We start from the raw sequence: 24,073 nt of genomic DNA on the forward strand, positions 1-24,073 counted from the left end.
TAGAATGATTAACCTCCATGGAACTCATTTCCCTTGCATAATCTTCTATTAATATTGTTTGATTGAGTTCCATGTTCTTAATTACTTGAGGGCGGTTTGCTTTGATTGTAATCAAATGATTTTGAATAGAGGTCATTTGATTAGAATGATTGACTTCCATGGCCTTTATTGCTTGTGCCTAATTTACCTCCATGGTCTTAATGAGTTGAGCTTGGTTGAGTTGCATATCCTTAATCATTTGTGCCAACCCCTTGATGAGATCCTTATCATTCTCATTTGCTTGAGTTTTCGCTTTGATCTTTCTTTTGTCTCCATATTTTCTTCAAAGGCGTCAATTGTTGATTTGGGGTAGCATCAAATGTGCTCTAGCCTTGAAAATTGGTGGAGAGGCTAAAGCACATGAGATCTCCAAGACCCAGAAATGGTTTGGGCAGAATCTAACCAGTTTGAGAGATATTAAAATAATTAATATTTTTAATGGAGTCCCTAAGTCTAAACTTAGGGAAAATAAAACTGAGTTAGAATGGTCCAAAAGTCATGGATCAAGCCAGATCTAATCTTAGCCGTTGATTAGGGACTTAATCTCGGCCGTTGAATTGTCAACGAGAAAAGTATAAGAAGAGGCTTGAGGGTTAGTTGGAGAACACACCGAGTTGATCAAGAATTCGATTTTCTGGGTAGGGTTTGCTGAGCAAATCGAAGGAGTGATCAGAGTTGCAGCTGAGGGGTAGTGAATACAGTAGCAGAGAGGCAGAGATAGTACCGAGAGCATCAGCGCAGAAGCTGGGAGAGGGTTGACGCAGAGCCAGCTAGAGGCCACGCAGAGGCAGCCAAGAGTTGCGCAGAGCCTGAGGAGGGCCATCGTGGGAGACACAGAGGCTCCAAAGGCTGACGCAGAGCCCTGAGAGGCTAATGTTGGGCCAAATAGGCTGACGCTAGGCCAGAGAGGCTGACACAGACCCTAGAGGCTGACGCTGGGAGATTTCGTGGGGCAGATTGGAGCTGGAGAGCTGGATAGGGTGACGCAGTCCCTATCAGGGTGACAGAGAGCAGCAGAAGTGTTGCAGTGTTGCTGTGGGATCGTTCCTCCGGTGATTTAGCCAGAATATCTGTCTCCGACTGAGAGGTACTACTACCGAGGGCATTCTCTGTTGGGTGAGCCATTTTTGGCACCCAGATTGTATTCTGAAACTGCTTAATAATAAAACCCTCTGATAGTTACACTGGTTTTCCCGCATTGGGTTTTTCTAGGGACATTAGTCCAAAAACAACGGTGTCACTTGTGCTTGTTTTCTTTCAGTTGATGATCTGTATGTGTTGATACTGTACTTGTATTTATTTTCAGTATTTACATGGTAAATAACTTGTTAAGTAACTGAACAAGTAGGAAGAAATAAATCAGATAGTACAAGAAGAATTTCTAACAGGTTAGAATTAGAAATTCCAACATGGTAGCAGAGCATGGTTGCAGACCACAGGATAACTGAAGGCATCAGCCGAGCAGAGCAGTAGCAGCAGAAACAACTGTCCCGAGTGACAGAAGTTGTTCCTAGCAGAAAGCAACAAGAAAGGGGTGACGCAGAGAGCCTGCGTCATCAGTTCGAGCCAGGAGGAGGATCAGCGCTGAGGAAGAGAGGAGCAGACCTGACCTACACAATGCCCAGTCATCTTTCTCAGCCAGGAAGGATAGACATTGTGGCTAGGAGGTGTAGATTGTGCTAATGTCGGGATTGCGCAGAGCCTAGAGGCTCTAACCTTCAGACTATTGGGGCATAGGAGGCTGTGGGTAAGTTGCGGAGCGAAGCTGGTGGGGTACTGTGGTCAAAACAGTACCTAACAGGGCAAGACCAAGGAGGAGGGAGTTGTTGCCAAGGATTTCTAGCCAAGAAATCCGGATCAGTGGTGCAGTTGCACAAACGATCGGAGTGGGGCATCTCGACATTGGCAGAGGGATTTCCAGAAGGGAAATCGAGGCTCAGAGGGAGTCAAACCGAGAACTTCTAGACGGGAAGTAGAGAGACTTGAAAGAGTTGAAAGAGGAGCAGCGAAATGGCAATGAATGGGCTAAGAGATCAGGATAGACTGGACGAAGCTTCAAACTTCGTAGTCTGTAAGGCCAGGATCTTGTCTATTCTAGACAGGTATCGCATCAAACACTTTGCCTTGAAAACAATAGTGATCCCTATTGACCCAGCTGAAAATGACAAGTACGAGGAGGCAATGGCCAGGGAAAAGTGCATCATCCTTGATGGTGTCAAGGATCATGTGGTGCCACATATTGTTGAGAAGGAAACGACAAATGAGATGTGGGAAGCCCTGAAGAAATTGTACCAGCATACTTTCATGTAGAGGAGAATGTTACTTGAAAATCAGCTGCGGTCATATCAGATGTAGAAGGGAGAGCCAAAAGGTGTCTTCCTCGGTGGATTGAAGGAGATTCGTGATCAGCTATCTTCCGTAGGGGCCACACTGGATCAGGAACTGATGGTGAGGACTGCATTGAACACAATCTCAGAGGATTGGGAGGTATTTGTCCAAAGCATACTGGGCAAGACGAGCCTTCCAGATTGGGAGGAACTGCAGGCGGCTCTTCGTCAAGAAGAGATCAGACGGGTGTCCAAGGCGGCCAGTAGCGAAAAAGGGGTCAAAATCAAGAAGGAGGAAGAAGAAGATGCGTCTCTCGCATCTGCGGGAAAGCAAGAGAAAGGAAATAAGAAGGACCTCTCCAAGGTCAAGTGCTTCCATTGTGGGGAATTGGGTCACTATGCGAACTAGTGTCCTAGGAAGAAGAGCAATGGAGAGGCTTCTGAGACCAAGGCTGCGCCATCTAAGGTGGAAAAGGAAGTGGAGACTGATGACAATTGTGCCATGAGTGCTCATGCACCTCAAGAGAAGAGGTGGGGAGACATCAAGTTGTAGTCAGACAGACCACAGGCGATGAGGGGCAGGATCCTAGAGGTACCCAACCTCTTGGATTATACCTTGCTACAGGAGCCTCGAAGAGGAGTAGCAAGACTGGCGGATGTCGGTAGAGACGAATGCGGATGGAGCGACAGAGGGGGCTACAATGCAGGAGTCCCAGGTCAGCATGAGGCAGTAGTGCGAGAGGCATAGAGTTGTTGCAGCATCACAAAGGTCAGAGAGGGAGCAATTGTTAGTGACAAAAGGAGCTTCAGCATCAGGAGTGTTTCTAACCTGACAGAGATGTCAGAGTTGGGAGATCGGTTACTTCTCAATAACTGAGTTGCAGTGCAGCAGTTAGCAATGGCAGTGCTATGAGCAGCACGATGCAGCATGATGAGAGGGGATGCAGTGCAGATGTAGCAGTGGCAGTGGCAGGGCCATGGGCAGCAGCACGGATGCAGCAGTGGCAGTGGCAGGGCCATGGGTAGCAGTACATGATGCAACACTACAGAGGATGTTGGGCAACAGGCCTAGCATCAGCACAGGGGCCGATGTCGGATGATCAGGATGATAATCAGTGAGGTGTATTACTAGAGCACAGTGCGAGTGTTGATTTGGGGTAGCATCGTATGTACTCTAGCCTTGAAAATTGGAGAGGCTAAAGCACATGAGATCTCCATGACCCAGATATGGTTTGGGCAGAATCTAACCAGTTTGGGAGATATTAAAATTATTTATATTTTTAATGGAGTCCCTAAGTCTAAACTTAGGGAAAATAAAATATTAATGTGAATTAATATAAAACTGAGTTAGAATGGTCCAAAAGTCATCGATCAAGCCAGATCTAATATTAGCCGTTGATTAGGGACTTAATCTTGGCAGTTGAATTGTCAACGAGAAAAGTATAAGAAGAGGTTTGAGGGTCAGTTGGAGAACACACCGAGTTGATCAAGAATTCGGATTTCTAGGGCAGGGCTTGCTGAGGAAATCGAAGGAGTGATCAGAGTTGCAGCTAAGGGGCAGTGAATACAATAGCAGAGAGGCAGAGATAGTACCAGGAGCATCAGCTCAGAAGACGAGAGAGGGTTGACACAGAACCAGCTAGAGGTCACGCAGAGGCAGCCAGAGGCCACGTAGAGGTAGCCAGGAGTTGCGCAGAGCCTGAGGAGGGCCAGCGAGGGAGACGCAGAGGCCCCAGAGGCTGACGCAGAGGCCTGAGAGGCTGACGCTGGGCCAAATAGGTTGATGCTGGGCTAGAGAGGCTAACGCAAACCCTATAGGCTGACGTTGGGAGATTTTGTGGGGCAAATTGGAGTTGGAGAGATGGATAGGGTGACGCAGTCTCTATCAGGGTGACAGAGAGCAGCATAAGTGTTGCAATGTTGCTGTGGGATCGTTCTTCTGGTGATTTAACCGAAACATCCGTCTCCGACTAAGAGGTACTACTGCCAAGGGCATTCTTTGTTGGGTGAGCCATTTCTGGCACCCAGATTGTATTCTGAAACTGCTTAATAATAAAACCCTCTGATAGTTGCACCAGTTTTCCCGCATTGGGTTTTTCTGGGGACATTAGTCCAAAAACAACAGTGTCACTTGTGCTTGTTTTCTTTCAGTTGATGATCTGTATGTGTTGATACTATACTTGTATTTATTTTCAGTATTTACATGGCAAATAACTTGTTAAGTAACTGAAAAGTAGGAAGAAATAAATCAGATAGTACAAGAAGAATTTCTTCTGGGTTAGAATTAGAAATTCCAACATCAATGATTGATTCTAGAGAATTGAAACTGTTAGTTGGTAAGTCTATGAACCATTCCATAGCATCACCATCTAATGAAAAGATGAAAAGTCTCATTTTAACGTCCTCATCATTAATATCATGGCACCATTTGCTCACACAAAGGTGGAAATTCTTAAGGTGAGTTTCAATACTAACGGCATTGTTACCTAGAAAACTAGGCAACTGTTCAATAGCCTCAATGGCTTCATCCGGAATAAAATTCAGATAGCCTAGAATGTTAGTAAAATCACAAGGGGTGAACAAATCATTCATGATATCATGCTCACTTGACCCTGAAAGAGCAAATGGATACCAGAGAGAGGCTCATGTCCAAGATTAGCAAGAAGTCTACGAGAAGAAGGCTTCACGCAGAAATCCTTGCCGAAAATGAAATAAGTGGAGTCGCCACTTGAACAAAAATCTAACTCTAAAATCCAACATGCAAAAACCAAAAGTTAGTCGTATTCCAAGTACAAGAGGACTTGTCCTTAGCAACGGCGCCAAAAATGTGGTTGTCGCCTATCACACACACCTAACTTAGTGAGAAAAGCCCTTAACCCCACGAGGTGTGGTTTGGTGGCAAAACTAAGAGATGGGGTTGTCACCAATTCCCAACTCTCTCTGTTTAAGCTCTCTCCTAGGCAAGCTAAGGGGGGTGGTCCCTAAATGAAAAACTAAGTTTAAAAAGTGATGTGAGGTTTCTAGGAGATGTCCAAGTCGATTTGGATTACTTGAATTTATGCACAGCTTTCAACGAATATGATGAGCAATATGGAATGAAAATACTTCAATAACCATCAACACATAAATCAAAGATAAGTGTATAAGACCAGTGACTTCAATATTGCTTCAAAATAAATAATATTTGCTCTAAAAATGAAATGTTTCAAAGTGAAACACAAGTAATCTTGTCAATCAAATAGATGTTAGAATTTATGATATCACTTGCGAGATTTAAAATTGCTCTCAAAGAAATGCTTTCAAAGTATAACCATTCAGGATTCTAAAGCATGTAAAGAAGCAATATAAAATAACTTGCAAAATAAAATACGTTGAAACTTCACTTGCAAAATGATAGATATGGTACTTTCCCAATGAGAACATTACAAAATAATTAATTCAAGACATTTTCATCATGACAAGCATATAAATAAATTTCAAGTATAATAGTTTGAAAAGTAAAGTGAGTTGAGATGAAATACACTTAACTAAGGTTAGGTGCAATTATTTTGTATAATTTTAAGTTAAATGCCTACTCTAAGTGAGAGATCTTCCTTTTAAACTCTTGCCAAAGGGTAAAAATTGGGGTAACAGTAAAAAAGAGGGGTTGAGGACACGATCGTATCGTTAATGATACCCTTCCCCTTAGTCTTACAAGCCAGTATGTGTCTTCATTCCTACAAGGGGACAAGACACCTCCATAACTACAAGGTCACACACCCTTTACCTTACTTCGTACTAATTGGAAGAATTTTCCAATTAAGCATTTTCGCTATGATGTTTATCAACCAAGCATATGCTTGAAGGTTAATTGAGTTAAAATGCAAACTATGCTAAAATGCCTAATGTTATGCAAGTTTTCCCAAGAGAGATTTGTAATGCTTCAATATAATGGAAATGAGATAGTGCTCAAAGTAAATTACAAATGTAGCTTCAATTGGAAAAGGAAATTAGCTTGAAAATGAATTGAAGTGATGCAAGTAAGTTTGTTTTGCAAAAGATGAATTGCCTTAAGTAAGTAGAAATGTTCACAATGATATAACTTCAAAATTGTTCAAGGCACATAAGTTTAAGCTTCATAAGCAAATGAAATTGTAAATTGCTCAAAGTAAATGCCCAAACCATAAACTTATAGCAATAGAAATGAGATGAAGCCAAAGAAAAGTGAATGCTTGCTTGTAAAGTATGCTTGGAAAATAAGTGAGCAAGATAACAAATGAGCCTATAGTGAAGCAACTGTATCCCAAAGAAAAGCAAATTGTTAAGCAACTAAATTAAACTTGCCACATAACTCCAAATACTTGCATGTAAGAAATGAGTTGCTCTAAAGCAAAATATCAACTTGTACTTCAAAGCAAGAATGAAATGCAAAGCATCACATGAACTTGTCGCAAGATTTAACTTAGAAATCGAAATGTGATGGTGAGATTGTGTTAATTTTAAAACATTCAAAATGAGCTAAAAAGGAAAGTTAGAAAAGATGAGATGCAAAATTAGTACACCCACACAAAATCCTCCTTCAAAAAGAGGAGAAAGGATGTCTTGGGTAAACCCAAGCTTCCACAACAACCAAAAAGATCTTTTATTATGATATTACAATGGAGTTAAAGCCTCTTAGAGGGTTGCCCAAAAGATGAAGGGAATTAGTACAAGATTTGGAGCTAGAAATAGATATAATATCTCTCCAACATTAGCAACCTCAAGGGCCAATGAAGACTTTCTAAAATCTAAAAATTACAATCTCCACAAAGGCCCACGGCCTATCCATATTTGCAGCTCCTTCTAGTGTCCACGACCTCCTTGAAATAAATCTTGGATGCTTGAGAAGTCCTACAAGAAAACTAATTACAGTTCAACGGTCTTTCCTCAAGGCACTTGTGTCAAAACTCCAACTATGGGTTGCAAAACTAAGACCAAATTAGTGTAGAAAAGCATGTAAGTATGATACTGTTGAAATTTCTAAGTTTAACCCGTTAGAAATTCTTTCTACACTATCTGGTTTATTTCACCTACTTGTTTTATTCTTTAACAAGTTATTTAACCGTATAAATACTGCAAATAAACACAAATGCAATCTCAACCATCTAAAGATCATCAACTGAAAATAACAGACAAACACACAAGGGACACCGTTATTTTTGTACAATCGTCCTCGGAAAAACCCAACTTGGGGAAACCGGTGCAACAATTCTAAGGGTTTTATTATTAAGCAACTTTCTTGAGTACAACTAGGGTGCCAAACTGTCTCACCCAACAGAGATATCTATCTGACAGTAGTACCTCTCTTCGAAAGCAGATATTCAGCAAGTCTGCTCCACGAAACCTCTCCAAACACCTCTCTGGAATACTGCATCAGCCCTTCTGGCCTTTGCGTCAGCCTGGAACCCTCTACGTCAACCTTCTTATGCTCTGTGTTGGTTCTCTAGCCCTCTACGTCACTCATGCAAGCTCTGGTAGCCTCTGCGCAATCCCTCTGGCCCTTTGCGTGGCTCCTGCTAGCTCTGCGTAGCCTCTCTAGTCTCTACGCTGGTCCTCCGACACTATCTCTGCCTCTCTGCTATGCACTCACTGCCCCTCGCTGCAACTCTGATCACTGGTTCGATTTCTCTCAGCAAACCCCGCTCTAAAAAATCGAACTGACTGATCAATCTTGGTGTATCTCCAACTGACCCTCAAGCCTCCTCTTATACTTTTTTTGTTGAGTCTTCAACGGCCGAGATTAAATCTCGAATCAACGGCTAAGATTAGATTTAGCTTGATCCATGTCATTTAGAACATTCTCACCAAGTTTTATATTAATACCCATTAATATTTTAATTTTTCTAAGTTTAAACTTAGGAACTCCATTAAAAATATTGATTATTTTAATATCTCTCTAACCGGGTGGAATTTCCCCAAACCATTTATGGGTCTTGGAGATCTCATGTGCTTTAGCCTCTCCACCAATTTTCATGGCTAGAGCACATCAGATGTTACCCCAAATCAACACTCCCTCTTAGCGAGGAATGTACTCTAGTAATGCTCCACTACTGAACATCACCCTGATCATCTGGCATTGGTACCTGTGTTGATGCTTGGCCTGCTGCCCAACATCCTCTGCACTGCTGCCCATGGGTTTGTCACTGCCACTGCTACATCCGTGTTGTTGCTGGTCCTTCCTCCCAACACTGCATCTGCACTGTAATTCTCTCTCATCATGTTGCATCATGTTGCCCATAGTACTACCACTACTACTGCTGCATTGCAACTCAGTTACTAAGAAGTAAGTAACTGATCTACCCAACTACTGACATCTTTGTCAGGCTAGAAGCCCTCCTAATGCTGAAGCTCCCTCTGCTGCTATCCTGTGCTCCCTCTGCTGCTATCCTATGCTCCCTCTATTTCCTCTGCGCTGCTGCAACAACTTTGTGCCTCCCACACTGTTGCAAACACCATTGTGCCTTTCTGCACTGCTGCAACCGCTTCTATGCCTCTCGCTCTGCTACAACCCTCTCTGCACTGCTACAGATCCCTGCACTCTAGCACTGTTCTGCCGCTTCATCCGCATCTTGCTTCTACCGACATCCGTCATCCTGCTACTATCACTCGGGGCTCCCGTAGTCGGATATGATCCAAGAGTTTCGGTACCTCAAGGACACTGCTCCACATTTTTTGTAGTCCTCCTGACTACAGCTCGATCTCCCCCCACCTCTTCTTTAGAGGTGCATGAGCACTCATGGCACAATTGTCATCTGTCTCGACTTCTTTCTCCGCCTTAGCCGGAGTTGCCTTGGAGTCAGAAGCCTCTCCCTTATTCTTCTTCCTGGGACATTGGGTTGCATAATGACCCAGCTCCCCACAATGGAAGCACTTTATCTTGGAGATGTCCTTCTTCTTCCTCTTCCCCTATTGTCCCGTAGATGCCAGAGCCGCATCCTCCTCCTCTTTCTTGATTAGACCTCCTTTACTGCTACTTCCCACCTTGGTCAGTCATCTGATCTCTTCTTGGCAAAGAGCTGCCCACATCTCTTCCCATCCTGGAAGAGTCGCTCTGCCCAAAATGCTTTGGATGAATGTCTCCCACTCCTCGGAGACTGCGTTCACGGCGGTCCTCACCATGAACTCTTGATCTGGCGTGGCCCCTATGGAAGTAAGTTGGTCCCGAATCTCCTGCAACCTGCTGAGGTATAGATCTATCTGCTCCCCCTTCTGCATCTGATATGACCACAGCGAATTCTCTAGCAGCATCTTCCTCTGCACGGAGGTGCCTTGATACAATGTCGTCAAGGTATCCCACATCTCCTTTGTTCGGCAATATGTTGAACTACATGATCCTTGACCCCATCAAGGATTATGCACTTTGCCTTGGCCATTGCATCCTCATACCTTTCGTTATCAGTTGGGTCGACTAGATAGCTACGATTCTCAAGGCGAAGCCCTTGATGCGATGTTTATCCAGAACAGACAGGATTTTGACCTTCCAGATGACAAAGTTGGATGCCCAGTCCAACCTGTCATGATCCCTCAGTCTGTTCATTACCATCTCCGCTCTTCTCCTCTACTCCCTCTAAGTCTCGACTTCCCTCCTGGAAGTTCTCTCTTAGACTCCCTCTGAGTCTCGATTTCCCTCTGGAAATCCTCCTACCAATTGTTGAACTGCTCCTCTCCGATCCCCTTTGCTCCTGCAACACTGATGTGGATTTCTTGGCTAGAAATCTGCCTAGGTAGCGACTCCCTCTACCTTGGTTGTGTCCCATTACGTACTATTCTGCTTCGACAGCAACAACACCCCACCAGCTTCCCAATCCACAATCTACCCAAAGCTCCATAGGCCTTAGCAACTGAAGAAACTGAGCCTCTTAGCTCTGCGCAATCCCAGCAAGGCTGAATCGCTCCTCTAGAACAGCTTTGTCTCTCGGGACAGTTGTTTCTGCTACAAATTTTATGATTTAGCTGGTGCCTTCAGCTCTCCTGTGATCTGCAACGCTCTGATACCATGTTGAAATTTCTAAGTTTAACCCATTAGAAATTCTTCCTGCACTATCTGGTTTATTTCACCTACTTGTTTTATTCTTTAATAAGTTATTTAACCATATAAATATTGAAAATAAACACAAATGCAGTCTCAACCATCTACAGATCATCAACTGAAAATAACAGACAAACACACAAGGGACACCGTTCTTTTTGGACAATCGTCCCCGAAAAAACCCAACTCGGGAAAATCGGTGCAACAGTTCTGAGGGTTTTATTATTAAAAAGCCTTCATGAGTACAAGTAGGGTGCCAAACTGGCTCACCCAACAAAGATATCTATCTGGCAATAGTACGTCTCTTCAGAAGTAGATATTCAGCAGGTCTGCTCCACGAAACCTCTCCAAATGCCTCTCTGAGGTACTGCGTCAGCCCTTCTGGCCTCTGCATCAGCCTTCTGATGTTCTGCGCTGGCTCTCTGGCCCTCTGCGTCACTCACGCAGGCTCTGGTAGCCTCTGCGCAATCCCTCTGGCCCTTTGCGTGGCTCCTGTTGGCTCTGCGTAGCCTCTCTGGTCTCTGCGCTGGTCCTTCGACACTATCTCTGCCTCTCTGCTATGCACTCACTGCCTCTCACTACAACTCTGATCACTGGTTCAATTTATCTCAGCAAACCCCGCTCCAGAAAATTGAACTGACTGATCAATCTTCGTGTATCTCCAACTGACTCTCAAGGCTCCTCTTATACCTTTTCTGTTGAGTCTTCAACGACCGGGATTAAATCTCTAATCAACAGCTAAGATTAGATTTGGCTTGATCCATGTAATTTAGAACATTCTCACCCATTTTTATAATAATATCCATTAATATTTTAATTTTCCTAAGTTTAGACTTAGGAGCTCCATTAAAAATATTAATTATTTTAATGTCTCCCTAACCAGGTGGAATTTCCCCAAACCATTTCTAGGTCTTGGAAATCTCATGTGCTTTAGCCTCTCTACCAATTTTCATGACTAGAGTACATCCGATGCTACCCCAAATCAACAGATACAAAATAATATACAAAACCAAATCAAGTGGTGGGAGTGAATCCCATTACTTGTCTCGTTTGGGAAATGCTCTTAAATAGCTAAATAAATCAATGAAAGCATAATTTTTTGAAGAGATTTAAATTAAGAAATATTTGCTTATATACAAGCTATGTCAAAGAAAATCCCTGCAAGAAAATCACTTCGTAAGATAAACTATGGAATTCAAAGAACCAATGAGAGCTCCTTGGAGAATGTGTCAAGAGTGGGTTGGTCTCTCCAAAGACTTCCCCTCACGCTTGATATTTGATCCAACAAGATTTTCCTCTACAAAACTTCAATCCAACATTAGTCCCATATAGATTTAACAAATAAGCAATGATAAGAAAAACTCTAGAAATTTATTGGAAAATAGCTAGAGATTTCTACACCTAGAGCATATTCCTAAATCAATTGTCAATGCAAGATAGCTTTACATTAACAAATCTACAAGAGCATATGGAAATAACATAAATCAAAGCATGAGCAAAAGAAATTATACCAATAGTGAGTCAATTATCATACTCCAATGGAACAACACTCATGAATGAACCCCAAAGTTTTTTATTGCAATTGAGAACAAGTGTACATAAGAGCAGAGCTTTCCCAAGCACAACAGCTCGTAACAATGGGTTTTTATAGTGAGAGCCCATGGCTTTATTATATAAAAGTTTGGGAGTCAATCCCACAGCAAATGGTGACAATCCCAAGACAAATGGGTGGCCATCCCATTGCTCCTTCATGCAAATTCGAATTTCCCAAGTGGCAACTTGACTTCTTCCTTAAAGGCCCATGCAATCCTTGATGAGAGAGTTCGAATTAGATGAGAGGACATTTGGGAGAGTGAAGTGAAGTGGTAGGAGACCACTCTCCACCTCACTCAAGTGAACTCTAATCCAATCTCAAGCCAACCCATGATATCTCCTTGAAGCTCGAGTTAACTTCCTCAAATCGTGGATCTTATCACTAGAACTCATTGTCTTCTCCACAAAAAATTTGATTTGTTTGATTTGTGGCTTATGTGGAGCCCACATCACTTGATAGCTCAACTTTGACCTCTATATGAATTTCCACATCATTTGAGCATGTGTGGATATTTATTTTTCTCCATTTATTTAATAGTTGAGCTAATTTATTGCCATGTTTTCCACAAAACTTAGAAAAAGTGGATTTCGAGGGTCTAGAACTTATTTTTCACCCCTCCAAGTGTGTCATAGTAGAAATTTCAGACTGAGAGGTGTAATTTTGAGCACACATACCCCATACAACTTCTCTAGACATCACTTGTTACATTTTACATTCAGATTTTATTCAAATTTCCGCCCAACGGAAAATTTTAAAAATGACCAATAGACCTAATCAAATTCCATGAAATTTTGTGTGATCTAGTATTGTAATATACAATGACCCTAGACACTAGGACTCACCCAAGGCTTCACCTTCAAGTCGTATTCCGGCTTTGGGGTTATACTTGGAGGAAAAAACTCAATTAATTATTAAGTCTCCGTAAGAATATAATAATTAACCAAGTGAAAAAAAACCTTCCAGAGTAAACTCACTTGATGAGAAGGTCCCAAGTTACCTAGGCCTGTTACATGACTCAACTCATCATACTAACATCACTTTTACATCATCCCCGCAGGGCTTCTGGAAGTTGAGTATAACAGAAAAAGATGAGAAGAAGAAGTAGAGTTGAAAAACTCTGATGACATAGTGAACTCTGATGGTGGATGAAGCCTCTGACATATCTTTGGGCCTTGAGTCTTCAAAAAAAAAATCAGGTGACACTTTAGTGGTCAACATACTCAACATTAGAGCTCTATATAAATAGACGTGCATGTGAGGAGACACTCATCAACATAGCAATCGCATTCTTATCTTTTCTAGTGGAGGAGAAATTTAGCTAAAGAGAAATTTGTTCACTTTCATCTTTCTTCATCATTTTACTTCTACACTTGAAGGCTACATGTGTGAAGGTTTGACCAAGATTTGACTAGCGAGTTGACTGTTCCATACAGCCACATTTTTGAAACATTGACCGCAAGCCGCCCATGTGAGGGCTTGACCACAGGTTGCACGTGTGAAGTTTTGACTGTAGACCAAGTTTGACCACAAGCAGCACATGCAAAGGTTTGACCACATATTCCAGAGTTGATTTTTGACTGGTTTGCCCAACGTTGACCAGCAACAGTTTGACTAGGTTTGACTAGTCATTTGACTTGAAATGTTGCCTCAGATTTCTAAACAAATTCTGATTTGTAAACCTTGTTGAAAAGACAATTCCACCTTAAGAAAAGATTGTTGGTTTTCTCCCAGATTGGGTTTCCCAGGGTAAAAATATTGTGTCTATTGTGCATGGCTATCTTTCTTTGATTTTTATTGTTTCCGCTACATTTATAGTTGATATTTTCTTAGTGACATTATTCAATGATAACAGTGGCATGAAAATACTATTTGAGAATCATTAGGAAGTAATTATCAGATCAAAAAATTGTTTTCTACTACACATGCTATAGAATTTCAACATAACCATCAAAATTTACAACTTCGGGATGGAAGGGTATTCTTGAAGGCATCACCTGAGAATTGCTTATTCTAATACCACTTGTTATGATATAAATTCTACAAAACAACATAATAAATACTACATACCATAATGTGGCGCCAATAGTATGTGAAATGATGACTAGAAATATTATTGAGATGCCACTTTGAGGGATCAAACCTCCCAATCACAAAATATCAATATACAACACAAAGCAATTATTGATGAGTCTCCCTACCCTATATATAGGAGCAGAATCAGGGTTAAGTATTCCCATACTATCCCTCTAGGCCAATGTGCCTAGATCTAAAAAAAGGTTCCCTTGATACAAAATACAAGAGCCTAGGTCAAAGAAAGAGAGAAGAGGTGGGAAGAAAATATACTACTAGTAGATTAATGAAGATAATCATATGAATAAGGGTTAGGTACATAATATGACTGCAATGCTAAAGCAAAAGCTCTAGAAAAATGTATGGACGAAAAGGCGACTTGAGAGAGCAGACTAGATGAATTCATGCCCGATGCTTGATCAATAAGAATGAACAATGATGGAAAAGGAGATAGTGGTGGAGTTCCTAAAGTTTGAACAAGGAAAATTATTTGCCTAGGCTCTAAAACAGAGGTAGTGTGAATGACGGAAGAGATGATACAGGCATTTTTGAAAAGGCCAAAAGAGTATATGAAGGTCATTATGATGAAATGCAGCAATCAATCCTTTTAGTCAAGCATCATCGCATATTTTGATGGAAGCATTGAACATCCATATTCCAAACAACCTGTCTACTGATGCTCTTTCCAAGAAGGCAACAGATAAACAACCCTAGATGCTCTAGAATCATAAATAGAAAATGTTTTCAATTTTGATTTTCAAGTTTTAGTTAGCAACCAGAAGTCATAGATCATGGTTGTTGATTCTAATAGTTGTCAGATACTTATAGATAGTATTCTCATAATATTGGCATGGTTATACAGGATATATGCTCCTTTGGGATTTTTTTTGGAAAAAAGTCAAAGCTCTAGACTCTAGTTAGAACTCAATTTTGTCTGAAAAAATCTGTATATTGTAATTTAGTATAGTAATAACCCAATCTTTACCTATCAATGTATCTATACATACATGCATGAATAGGGGTCAATTTCAGGAGGCGACACCCCAACAACCTGTGATTGTCCTGGTGACGCCTTGTTGCTTCAAAGACAATTAGGAAATGCCAAGGTCATCCTCCAACTATCCTTCGGATGCGAGGGCATCCATGTAATGTGATCTACAAATTGAGGACGAATGGACTTAGTAGCCTATCCATCCTCATAGGGTATAGTACTTTATTAAGGGGATAAGAACCCAAAATACCTATTGTTGGGCAAATTTTGGGTCAACTGGGCAAAAAAAAACCCAAAACTGGGGTTTTGAGTAAAATACACTCAACCAATTAAAAAGATGAAGCCCTCAAGGAAGTCTATAAATTAAGAAGGGTTGAGTTCACTTGGATGCATCATTGTGGATCAATTTATCTCTGTTTTCCTGAGCCCGAGGCTTTGATGGTTTTAAGACCTCTTACTCCTATCAAATTCTCTGGTGAAAGATTCCACCCTAGTTCATAAGTTTATTTTCTCTTTACTTTCCTATTTTCACTTGTTTTGGCACAGGATTCGTCTTCCTACAGGGCAACGAAACCTTTCTTACATCCTGAAGCAGGTTGACTTTTATACGTCTGGGTAGATCATTAAATCTTTTTCTAAGTCTGGGTAGATCATTAAATCTTTTTGAAGAACGGAATCATGTGGGTGACATCTAAAGGCCAGGCATTCTCTTGGACGCTGAACATAACGAAGGCTTTGAACCTTGAGGAAACCTTGCGAAGGTATTTTGTAGCGAAAAGGGTGGACGACGAAGTCATATTTGAAGTCAAACATCCTGTTCTGTGTCAAAAATTGTGGACGGAGACTATTCGGGATATTTCAGGGGGCACCGAAGGAGTAAGCCCCTCCAGGTTGACCCGAAACCTCATTCAAGAACAGAAGCAGGGCCGCAGTGACATTTGTGATATTCAGGTTCCCTGTGACAGAAGTGACGTGTTATTCCTAGCGAAATTTTGAGGCACCGAAATTTATCTGAGGCAAGTACTTCTGAAGACCTCCCAGATCTAACCTTATCATATTTTGAGCGGACCAAAGCATTATGGAGGACGAAACACTTCCTTCTTTGGTAAATTCCAGCTTCTGGAAAGGAGACAGTCCCTGTATAAAGCAGAGATAGTTACGGATCTTGAAGATTACAACAGCCCGAACTTTGTGGAGCAGGTCCGAGCATTCTATATATATAATACACAGGCAGGAAATAAATACAGTCCGGTGACACGTTAGGAATTTTGCCAAGCAAAAGCTCGCATATATTTCAGCTTTTGGTAAACCGCATTTGGATAGTTCGATATAACTGGTTTGGGTACTCTGTTAAATTTAATTTCTGATCTATCTCCATTAAAGGTAGCTCATATCCATGGTGTGGAGTCGAATACTTTATTGACTTATATGTTGCATGGGTTCGTTGGGCAATTAGCACTATGCTGTTGGGTTTGATGTATTGATAAAAGAATTGAAACTGCTAAATGATACATTGCCCCGCTGAAATTTACTGTACTGTTGGGATTTACAATATTGTCAAAGAAAAGATTGAAATTATTGAATGATACGCGATCTGCAGAAATTATTAAGGAATAGTGTTGTTCACTGGAAAATACGACAATTGTGTTGAACTGAATTGCAGTCTTTGGGAAGAAATTTATTTGCTACAGGAAAAACTAGGGAAAAATTACCCTAGCATGTTACAGCCCTGGTTTATTACAGTGGTATCATAGCCACAGTTATTTTAGCTGTAGAAACGAGGTAGGGCATCCAGTTCTGTTGCTCAGGAATTTATCCATGAGTATCTGGATCATTTCTGTCTTGCGGAGCTGAAATTTTATATTATTGATTACACAGTGTTCATTATATCATTGGAAGGCAATTTGACTGTTCAAAGAATATACTGAATTTGATCACTGTACTGAAAGAAAATAAAAATAAAAAATTGTAAACCCTAGGCCAAATTGCCCTGGTCTAGTACAGTCCACTATTCTGCAGGGGGGGCACCCATGAAAACAAGGCATTTCCCACATCTATAGGAAAAGAAATATGCAAGGGATGAATCCCCTATTCAATACAACAAAAGTAGGTAGCTGCTAGAGTCCAAAGGGCCTTGAGCAAATATGGGTGGTGCAGGACCTGACAAACATAATCAATTTATCCCCCTTTTCATAAATTATTTGCAAGAAAAGCAATTGGATGAAGACAAAATAAAGAATTCATGTAATGATGTCAAAGTTCAATTTGTGCTTGCGGGAACCTGTCAACAGTGAGGTAGCGGGTTTGTTTAATGATTTGATTCAACTTATTCACGACTTTGACTATGATAATATCTTCTATATCTGAAATTTGGCAAAGAAGAATCTATCACCTATGCATCAAGTTGTAACTTGTTTATTGCTTTATGAGTGAGTGAACTGTTAATTATTTCCCTTCATTTTTATGTACAATATCTTCTTTTCTAATGGAAGATTTCTTTCTCATTTTCTCCCCATTTCCAATGGAATCTTGTTATTGTTGACTCCACTTCTCCTTTTGCTTCCTATAGATATCTGCCCTAGTTCCTTTACTATAGAGAACCCCTGTTTCTAGAAGCATATTTCCTGTTTTTTGTTCCTAGTTCTTGGGGACACAGCTATTCACATGGCAGCTGAGGGAGAACTCTGGGTTGCTCCAAGGAAAGCTCATAAATGCATGAACGATGGACATAATAGTTAACTATTAAATTATTAATGACAATGGCAGCATGCAAAAGAGGAAATTCAAAACTTTACACATCCCTCCATGAAACCAAAAACTAGCTAGAGGAAAGTTTCTTAAAGAAATCATTTTTGTTCACATGAATGTAGCAGATTTTATCAGATTATTCTTACAATTCAAGATTTTTCTTTAAAAAATTGCATTTCAGCCTTTCCACTGTCTCATTTGTAAAGTATCTCTAGTATTTTACTGCTCGTTTGCCCGACATTGCAGCTAGTCTCTTTCCAGCAATGTTTATAGGAGGATGTTGCTGTTTCAGTGAGTTATGAATGCTGCAAACTGAAATCTAAAATCAATTATGAAGCCTTCTAAAATTTATCAAGCTGCCAAACTGGGTTAATCACATATAGGACTTGAGTCTTGGACAATAGTTGCCTAGTTCTGTTGTACAAAAAAAAAAACTACTGTAAATATGCATACAAGAAAATGTAGAAATCGCAAGCTTCAATAACACTCCCCTATAGTATTAGGTAAAACTTTCTCTGGTCCTGAAAGAACTGATGTAGAAGTTAGAACCAATAGCATATCACAAGATATAACATATTTTTGGACATATCTAATTCTATGGTAAGAGTAATTATTCAAAATAACATCTGGTCCTCCCTGCCATCAACATGGCTATATTCTGACTGCTTATAGAGGTTTCAAAATTCTTACCCACAAGGCTTTCTGTCCACAATGTGATATAACCGTCCTGGGGCATATAGTCTTCGTGGATCTTTGAGCTTCCTTTCATCTGACGTAAACGTGTCTTTCATACATCTAACACACAATAAACAAGGCAAGCTGTCCAAACACCCATATTTTTAGCATCTTGATTGAATAAATTATACACTATGAGACTAGGATAATCAAAGAGAAGCAATGGTCACAGGTAACCAAAAACTTTTTAATTGGTATGATAGTTTGGAAATGTAACGTGACCACCATGCTAACTACAATTAAAAGTAAATTTTGGTCATGAGGAAACTCTGACGTCCATATGATGCACTTTTGGTATAATGGGTCAAAAGATGATTAAAATTTAAAACCAATAGTGGAAAGATATTCATACCAGAAAAGAGACTTAAAAATATCTTCCAGGGGAGTTGCAGTCCTTGGCAAGAAATCATCCTGGATGAAGTTGCAAAATATGCAATACCATAAATTGATCTATCTATATCCATAAATAGAATTAGGGAAATAGATACAAAGCCAGAAAAGCATTGACGCAATAGATTTTCGCATTGCTATTTGATTTAGAATGAAAAACAAAAGAGATATGTTCCAAAATAGAGGCCATTGGCAAAATTTTAATTAAAACCAACTTTAGCACTGCTAAACCGTGCTTCATAGATATTAGGAAAACCTACTTTCCTGGAACAGATTCAGAAAGATAAACCGGTAACTCTTGAGAATTACTTTGTAAAGGACATTTAACAAATTAGTGACCAACTATAGTTCAAAACAAAACATTTTTCCTGGAACAGAAAATGCTATTGTCAAAGATTTCCCTTGATTACAGAATCAACAACCATTATGTACATAGTAGGGTATAAGGAAAATATTGCAGTTTCTACGCTGGAATACTATTTAGGAGTAAAAAAAGTTCATATAATGGTCAGTTTTAGTGACGTGTGACAATGTAACATCCAGATGTTGTCATTAAGGGTTAGGGAGCTAAACCTGTTGATTTTGGGTAGCATCAAAGGTGCTCTAGCCATGAAAATTGGTAGACAGGCTAAGGCACATGAGATCTCCAAGACCCAGAAATCGTTTGGAGAAATTCCACCCGCATGAAGAGATATTAAAATAATTAATATTTTTAATGATTTCCTAAGTCTAAACTTAGGAAAATTAAAATATTAATGTGTTAATATAAAATGTGGGTGAGAAAGTTCTAAGTGACGAGGATCAAGCTAGTTCTAATCTTAGTCGTTTACTAGGAATTTAATCTCGGTCGTTGATTTGTCAATAGGAAAAATATAAGAGAAGGTTTGAGGGTCAGTTGGAGACACACCAAGAGAGATCAAGAATTCGATCTTTTGGAGATGGGTTTGCTGAGGAAATCGAGTTAGTGATCAGTTGCAGTGAGGGGCAGTTCAGCAAGGGATTTCCATCCAAGGCTGAAGAATACATAGCAGAGAAGCAGTGAAGTGTTGGGAGGGACAACGCAAGCCCAAGAAGCGCTGACGCAGAGGCCTAAGGAGCCAGCATAGAGGATGCAGAGGACCATAGAGGATGACGCAAAAGCCGTAGAGGCTGACACAGAGGACGCATAGGGCTTCAGAGGCAGCGCTAGGAGATTCTGTGGGGCAAACTGGGAGTTGATTAGCAGATCCTGAGCCGAAAGAGGGTGACGCAGTTCCAGAGCAGTGCTTGGAGCAGCTTTCGCTGTCCAACACAAGGAACAGTCAGAGTCACTGTGGGGTTGATCATCCGGTTGCTGATTTGTCGGAATATCTGTCTTCGGAAAGAGGTATTACTGCCAAGGATATTCTCTGGGTGAGCCATTTTTGGCACCCTAGTTGTATTCACGAATCTGCTTAATAATACAAACCCTCTATGTGTTGCACCGGTTTTCCTGGATTGGGTTTTTCTGGGGACGATTGTCCAAAAATAACAATGTCCCTTGTGTGATTGTCTCAATTTATTTCAGTGCATGAACTGTATATCTTTGAAGGTTGCATTTGTGTTTACTTCGATGTTTATGTAATTAAATAACTTGTTAATGTAAAGAACAAGTAGGAAATAGTAAACCAGAAATTGTAGTAGGGGTTTCTAATGTGTTAGATTCAAGAATTTTCACAAAACCACCTCAACCACTTGTGGATATTATAAGTTGTAAGCTGTAAATGTGTGAGAGATGTTGACAAGGGCTTAGATGGTAAATCAGGGGTGTTTCATACCGGCCACCAAGGCTCAAATTCCTCCCACCTCCTTGACATATTTCACGCCTCATGGGCTGTTCCACCCATGCAAACAAACCATTCTAATTGGTTGGCAACAGGTAGAAGCCCTAAGTGACTTTCGCAGAACAGATACCCCCACCAGTTGCTTCTTAGCGAAAGGGATTTTTCTAGTGTTGTAAGCCAACTACATTGCATTATAATATTCTTGGATTCGGGAAGGGCAGACGTGCTGCACAATGATAATAGAAAGTGTTTTCCCAAACCCACTGTGTGAAAGATGTATTGCTGCAACTCTATGAATTCAAGTACCCTGTATTCTTATATAGTCTCACAATGATATCCAAACCTGAGAGCCCAAGAAGATTTGAGTTCAAGGGCGAAAGGTTAAGTTGTCGATATGTGTGCAAAAGAGAGTGTCTAAGAATCGTGAATGTGAAGGCAAGTTCAAGGTGTTGATTTTTGTAGCATTAGATGCGCTTTTACGTCGAGATTTTGCAGAGAGGCTAAGACACGTGCATTCTCCAATATCTAGAAATCGTTTGGGAAAATTCCACCTAGAGATGATTTAATTAAAATAATTAACTTTTTTAAATGGTTCCCTATGTCTAAACATAGGAAATCTAGTTAATTAAAGGATATTAATTAAATCAGGTGTGAAACTTCTAGAAGAAGAAGAGGATCAACTCTCATTTTATCTTAGTCGTTGATTATATTTTAATCTTGGCCACTGGAGCTCCAACGATAGATTATAAGGAGTTCGATGGGCATTTGGAGAACATGTCAAATGAGAGAGATCAGAGATCGAATTTCTCAAGAGTAGCAGCGCTGAGTTTTCGGAGAGAGATCAAGAGATCTTCTTGCAGTGAGGGGTAGGGATAGTAGTCCGGAGGAGAGTTTTCCAGGTTCGGAGAGTGCAAGGCAGAGAAGGCATGGAGAGGTTAAAAGAGGCAGCGCAGTGCCACGCAAAGGCAGCACAAAGCTTCAGAGGTTGTTCAAAATTCAAATGGGAGAGTCGAGATCTAGTGCTAGAAGTCGGCCTGTGAGACCGAAGGGCCAGAGGGTCGAATTTTCAGATAGCAGGAGATCAGAGGAGGAGGTGACACAGATCCCAGAGATTGTGACACAATTCTGCGTAGGATTGATGCAAAGGCAGCGTGGGGCTTGCTTTCTAGTTCCTGATTAGTATCGAATCTCTAGTAACAGTGTGAGATTTTTCTCACTAACTCTTTGCCAATTTTTCTCTGTATCGGATAGCTAGTTTGGGCATCCAACAATTTGTACTCATATTACTACTGCATAATAATAAAAACCCTCAACTGTTGCACTGGTTTTCCCACACTGGGTTTTTCCAGGGACGATTGTCCAAAAATAACAGTGCATATGTGTGTGTTTATTTCTCTCCAGTGCAGCGTTTAGTTTCTGCAATATTTTATTTTGTGTAGGCTGCAGTGTATGTATTTCAATATTTTTCGTAGAAAACTGCAAGTATTATATTCAAGTAATTTAACAAATAGGAGAAATATCATCGGTTTGTTGCAGTAGGAATCGGGTATCTGATTTTTCACATGGTAGTAGAGCACAAACCGTAAGCCGGAGAGCTCAGCGCAGAAGGAAGGAGGCACTTCGAATTTTGGCATAAGCAGCAAATCGAAACCCTCAGGGGCTCGCATGGGAAAAATTAATGCAGAGGGACGCAAAAGGACTCAGAGGGAAGAGGAGTATTTCTCATGGATCAGAGATTTGTCAGGAAGCGTCTGTAAATTTTTTCACTTATGTTTTGTAAGTTGTAACTTGTACATGAGATTTTGCTGAAGAATAATAAAGAAACCCTCATCTACTACACCGGTTTTCCCACATTGGGTTTTTCCGAGGACGATTGTCCAAAAATAACTATGTCATTGTGATTGCATTTGTGCCAATATTTTCCTTTGCATTTACTTTCTGCAATATTTTAATTGTGAAGGCTGCAGTAGAATATATTTCGATATTTGTAGTAAGAACACTGTGAATAACTTATTTCTGAGATAATAAGTAGAAGAAATAATATTAATCACTGTAGTTGGATTTTTTTTTAGAAATTTTAACATGGTATCAGAGTTGATGTAAAGCAGAAGAAAAGCGTCGGAAGACCCAGTGATGAAGGAAGAAAGGAATTCAAAATTCCTGCAGGGGCAGTGATTCGAATCTCCAAGGGGTTTGCAGTTTGTCTATTTGAGGTAACATCGGATGTGCTCTAGCCATGAAAATTGGTGGAGAGACTAAAGCACATGAGATCTCCAAAACTCAAAAATGGTTTGGGCAGATTCTACCCGGTTAAGGAGATATTGAAATAATTAATATTTTTAATGGAGTTCCTAAGTCTAAACTTAGGAAAAATAAAATATTAATGGATATTAATATAAAACTGGGTTAGAAGGTTCTAAATGACATGGATCAAGCCAAATCGAATCTTATCTATTGATTAGAGATGTAATCTCGGCCATTGAACGACCAACAGGAAAAGTATAAGAAGAGGCTTGAGGGTCAGTTGGAGAACACACCAGAGTGATCAGTCATTCGATTTTCTAGAGCGGGTTTGCTAAGAAAAGTCGAATCAGTGATCAGTTGCAGCGAGGGGCAGTGAGTTCGTGGCAGAGAGGCAAAGATAGTGCCGAGAGACCAGCGCAGAGGCAAAAAGGCAGACGCAGAAGCTGTAGGGAGCCACGCAGACGCTAGCAGAGACAGCACAAAGGCCAGGAGGGCCTGCGTCATCCACGTAGAGGCTGCTGGAGTGACGCAGAGAGCCAGAGAGGCTACGCAAAGCCTCAAAGAGCTAGCATAGGGGGTTTTCAAGCTAACGCAATGGTTCAGTTGTGCTGGAGAGGGTTTTGTGGGGCAAATTTTCTGAATATCTGCTTCCGAATAGAGAGGTATTACTCCAGATTATTTTCTCTATCGAGTGAGCCGGTTTGGCACCCAGTTGTACTCAAATAGACTGCATAATAATATAACCCTCAGAATTTTTGCACCGGTTTTCCCAAGTTGGGCCTTTCCGGGGATGAGTTGTCCAAAAATAACGGTGTCACTTGTGTGTTTGCTATTTCTTTTAGTTGTTGATCTGTAGATGGTTGAGACTATATTGTGTTTATTTCGATATTTATATGTTTAAATAACTTGTTCGTAATTAACAAGTAGGAGAAATAAACCAGAGAATATAGATAAAATTCCTAACGGATAATACCTAGGAATTTCAACATGGTATCAGAGCGTGGTTGCAAATCACAGGAGAGTTGAAGGCACCAGCTGAAGCAGAGCATTTGCAGCAGAAACAGTTGTCCCGAGTGACAGAAGTTG

General features: G+C 40.6%; 1 protein-coding gene across 3 annotated transcripts in view; it reads right to left on the reverse strand.

Moving 5' to 3' along the window:
• Positions 1 to 24,073, reverse strand: part of LOC149236479 (uncharacterized) — a 424,387-nt gene that overhangs the window by 236,250 nt on the left and 164,064 nt on the right. For all 3 annotated transcript variants that reach the window (XM_089372402.1, XM_089372401.1, XM_089372403.1), the window contains exons 2-3: positions 18,904 to 18,962; positions 18,507 to 18,635 (exon numbers count right to left, since the gene is read on the reverse strand). In XM_089372402.1, coding sequence (XP_089228528.1) covers positions 18,507 to 18,635; positions 18,904 to 18,962 — 188 coding nt within the window. The remainder of the gene's footprint in view (positions 1 to 18,506; positions 18,636 to 18,903; positions 18,963 to 24,073) is intronic.

Source organism: Pinus tabuliformis, chromosome 8, assembly GCF_031772625.1.
Source record: "Pinus tabuliformis cultivar Carrire ecotype Pingquan chromosome 8, CPIR1, whole genome shotgun sequence".
Lineage (NCBI taxonomy): Eukaryota > Viridiplantae > Streptophyta > Pinopsida > Pinales > Pinaceae > Pinus > Pinus tabuliformis.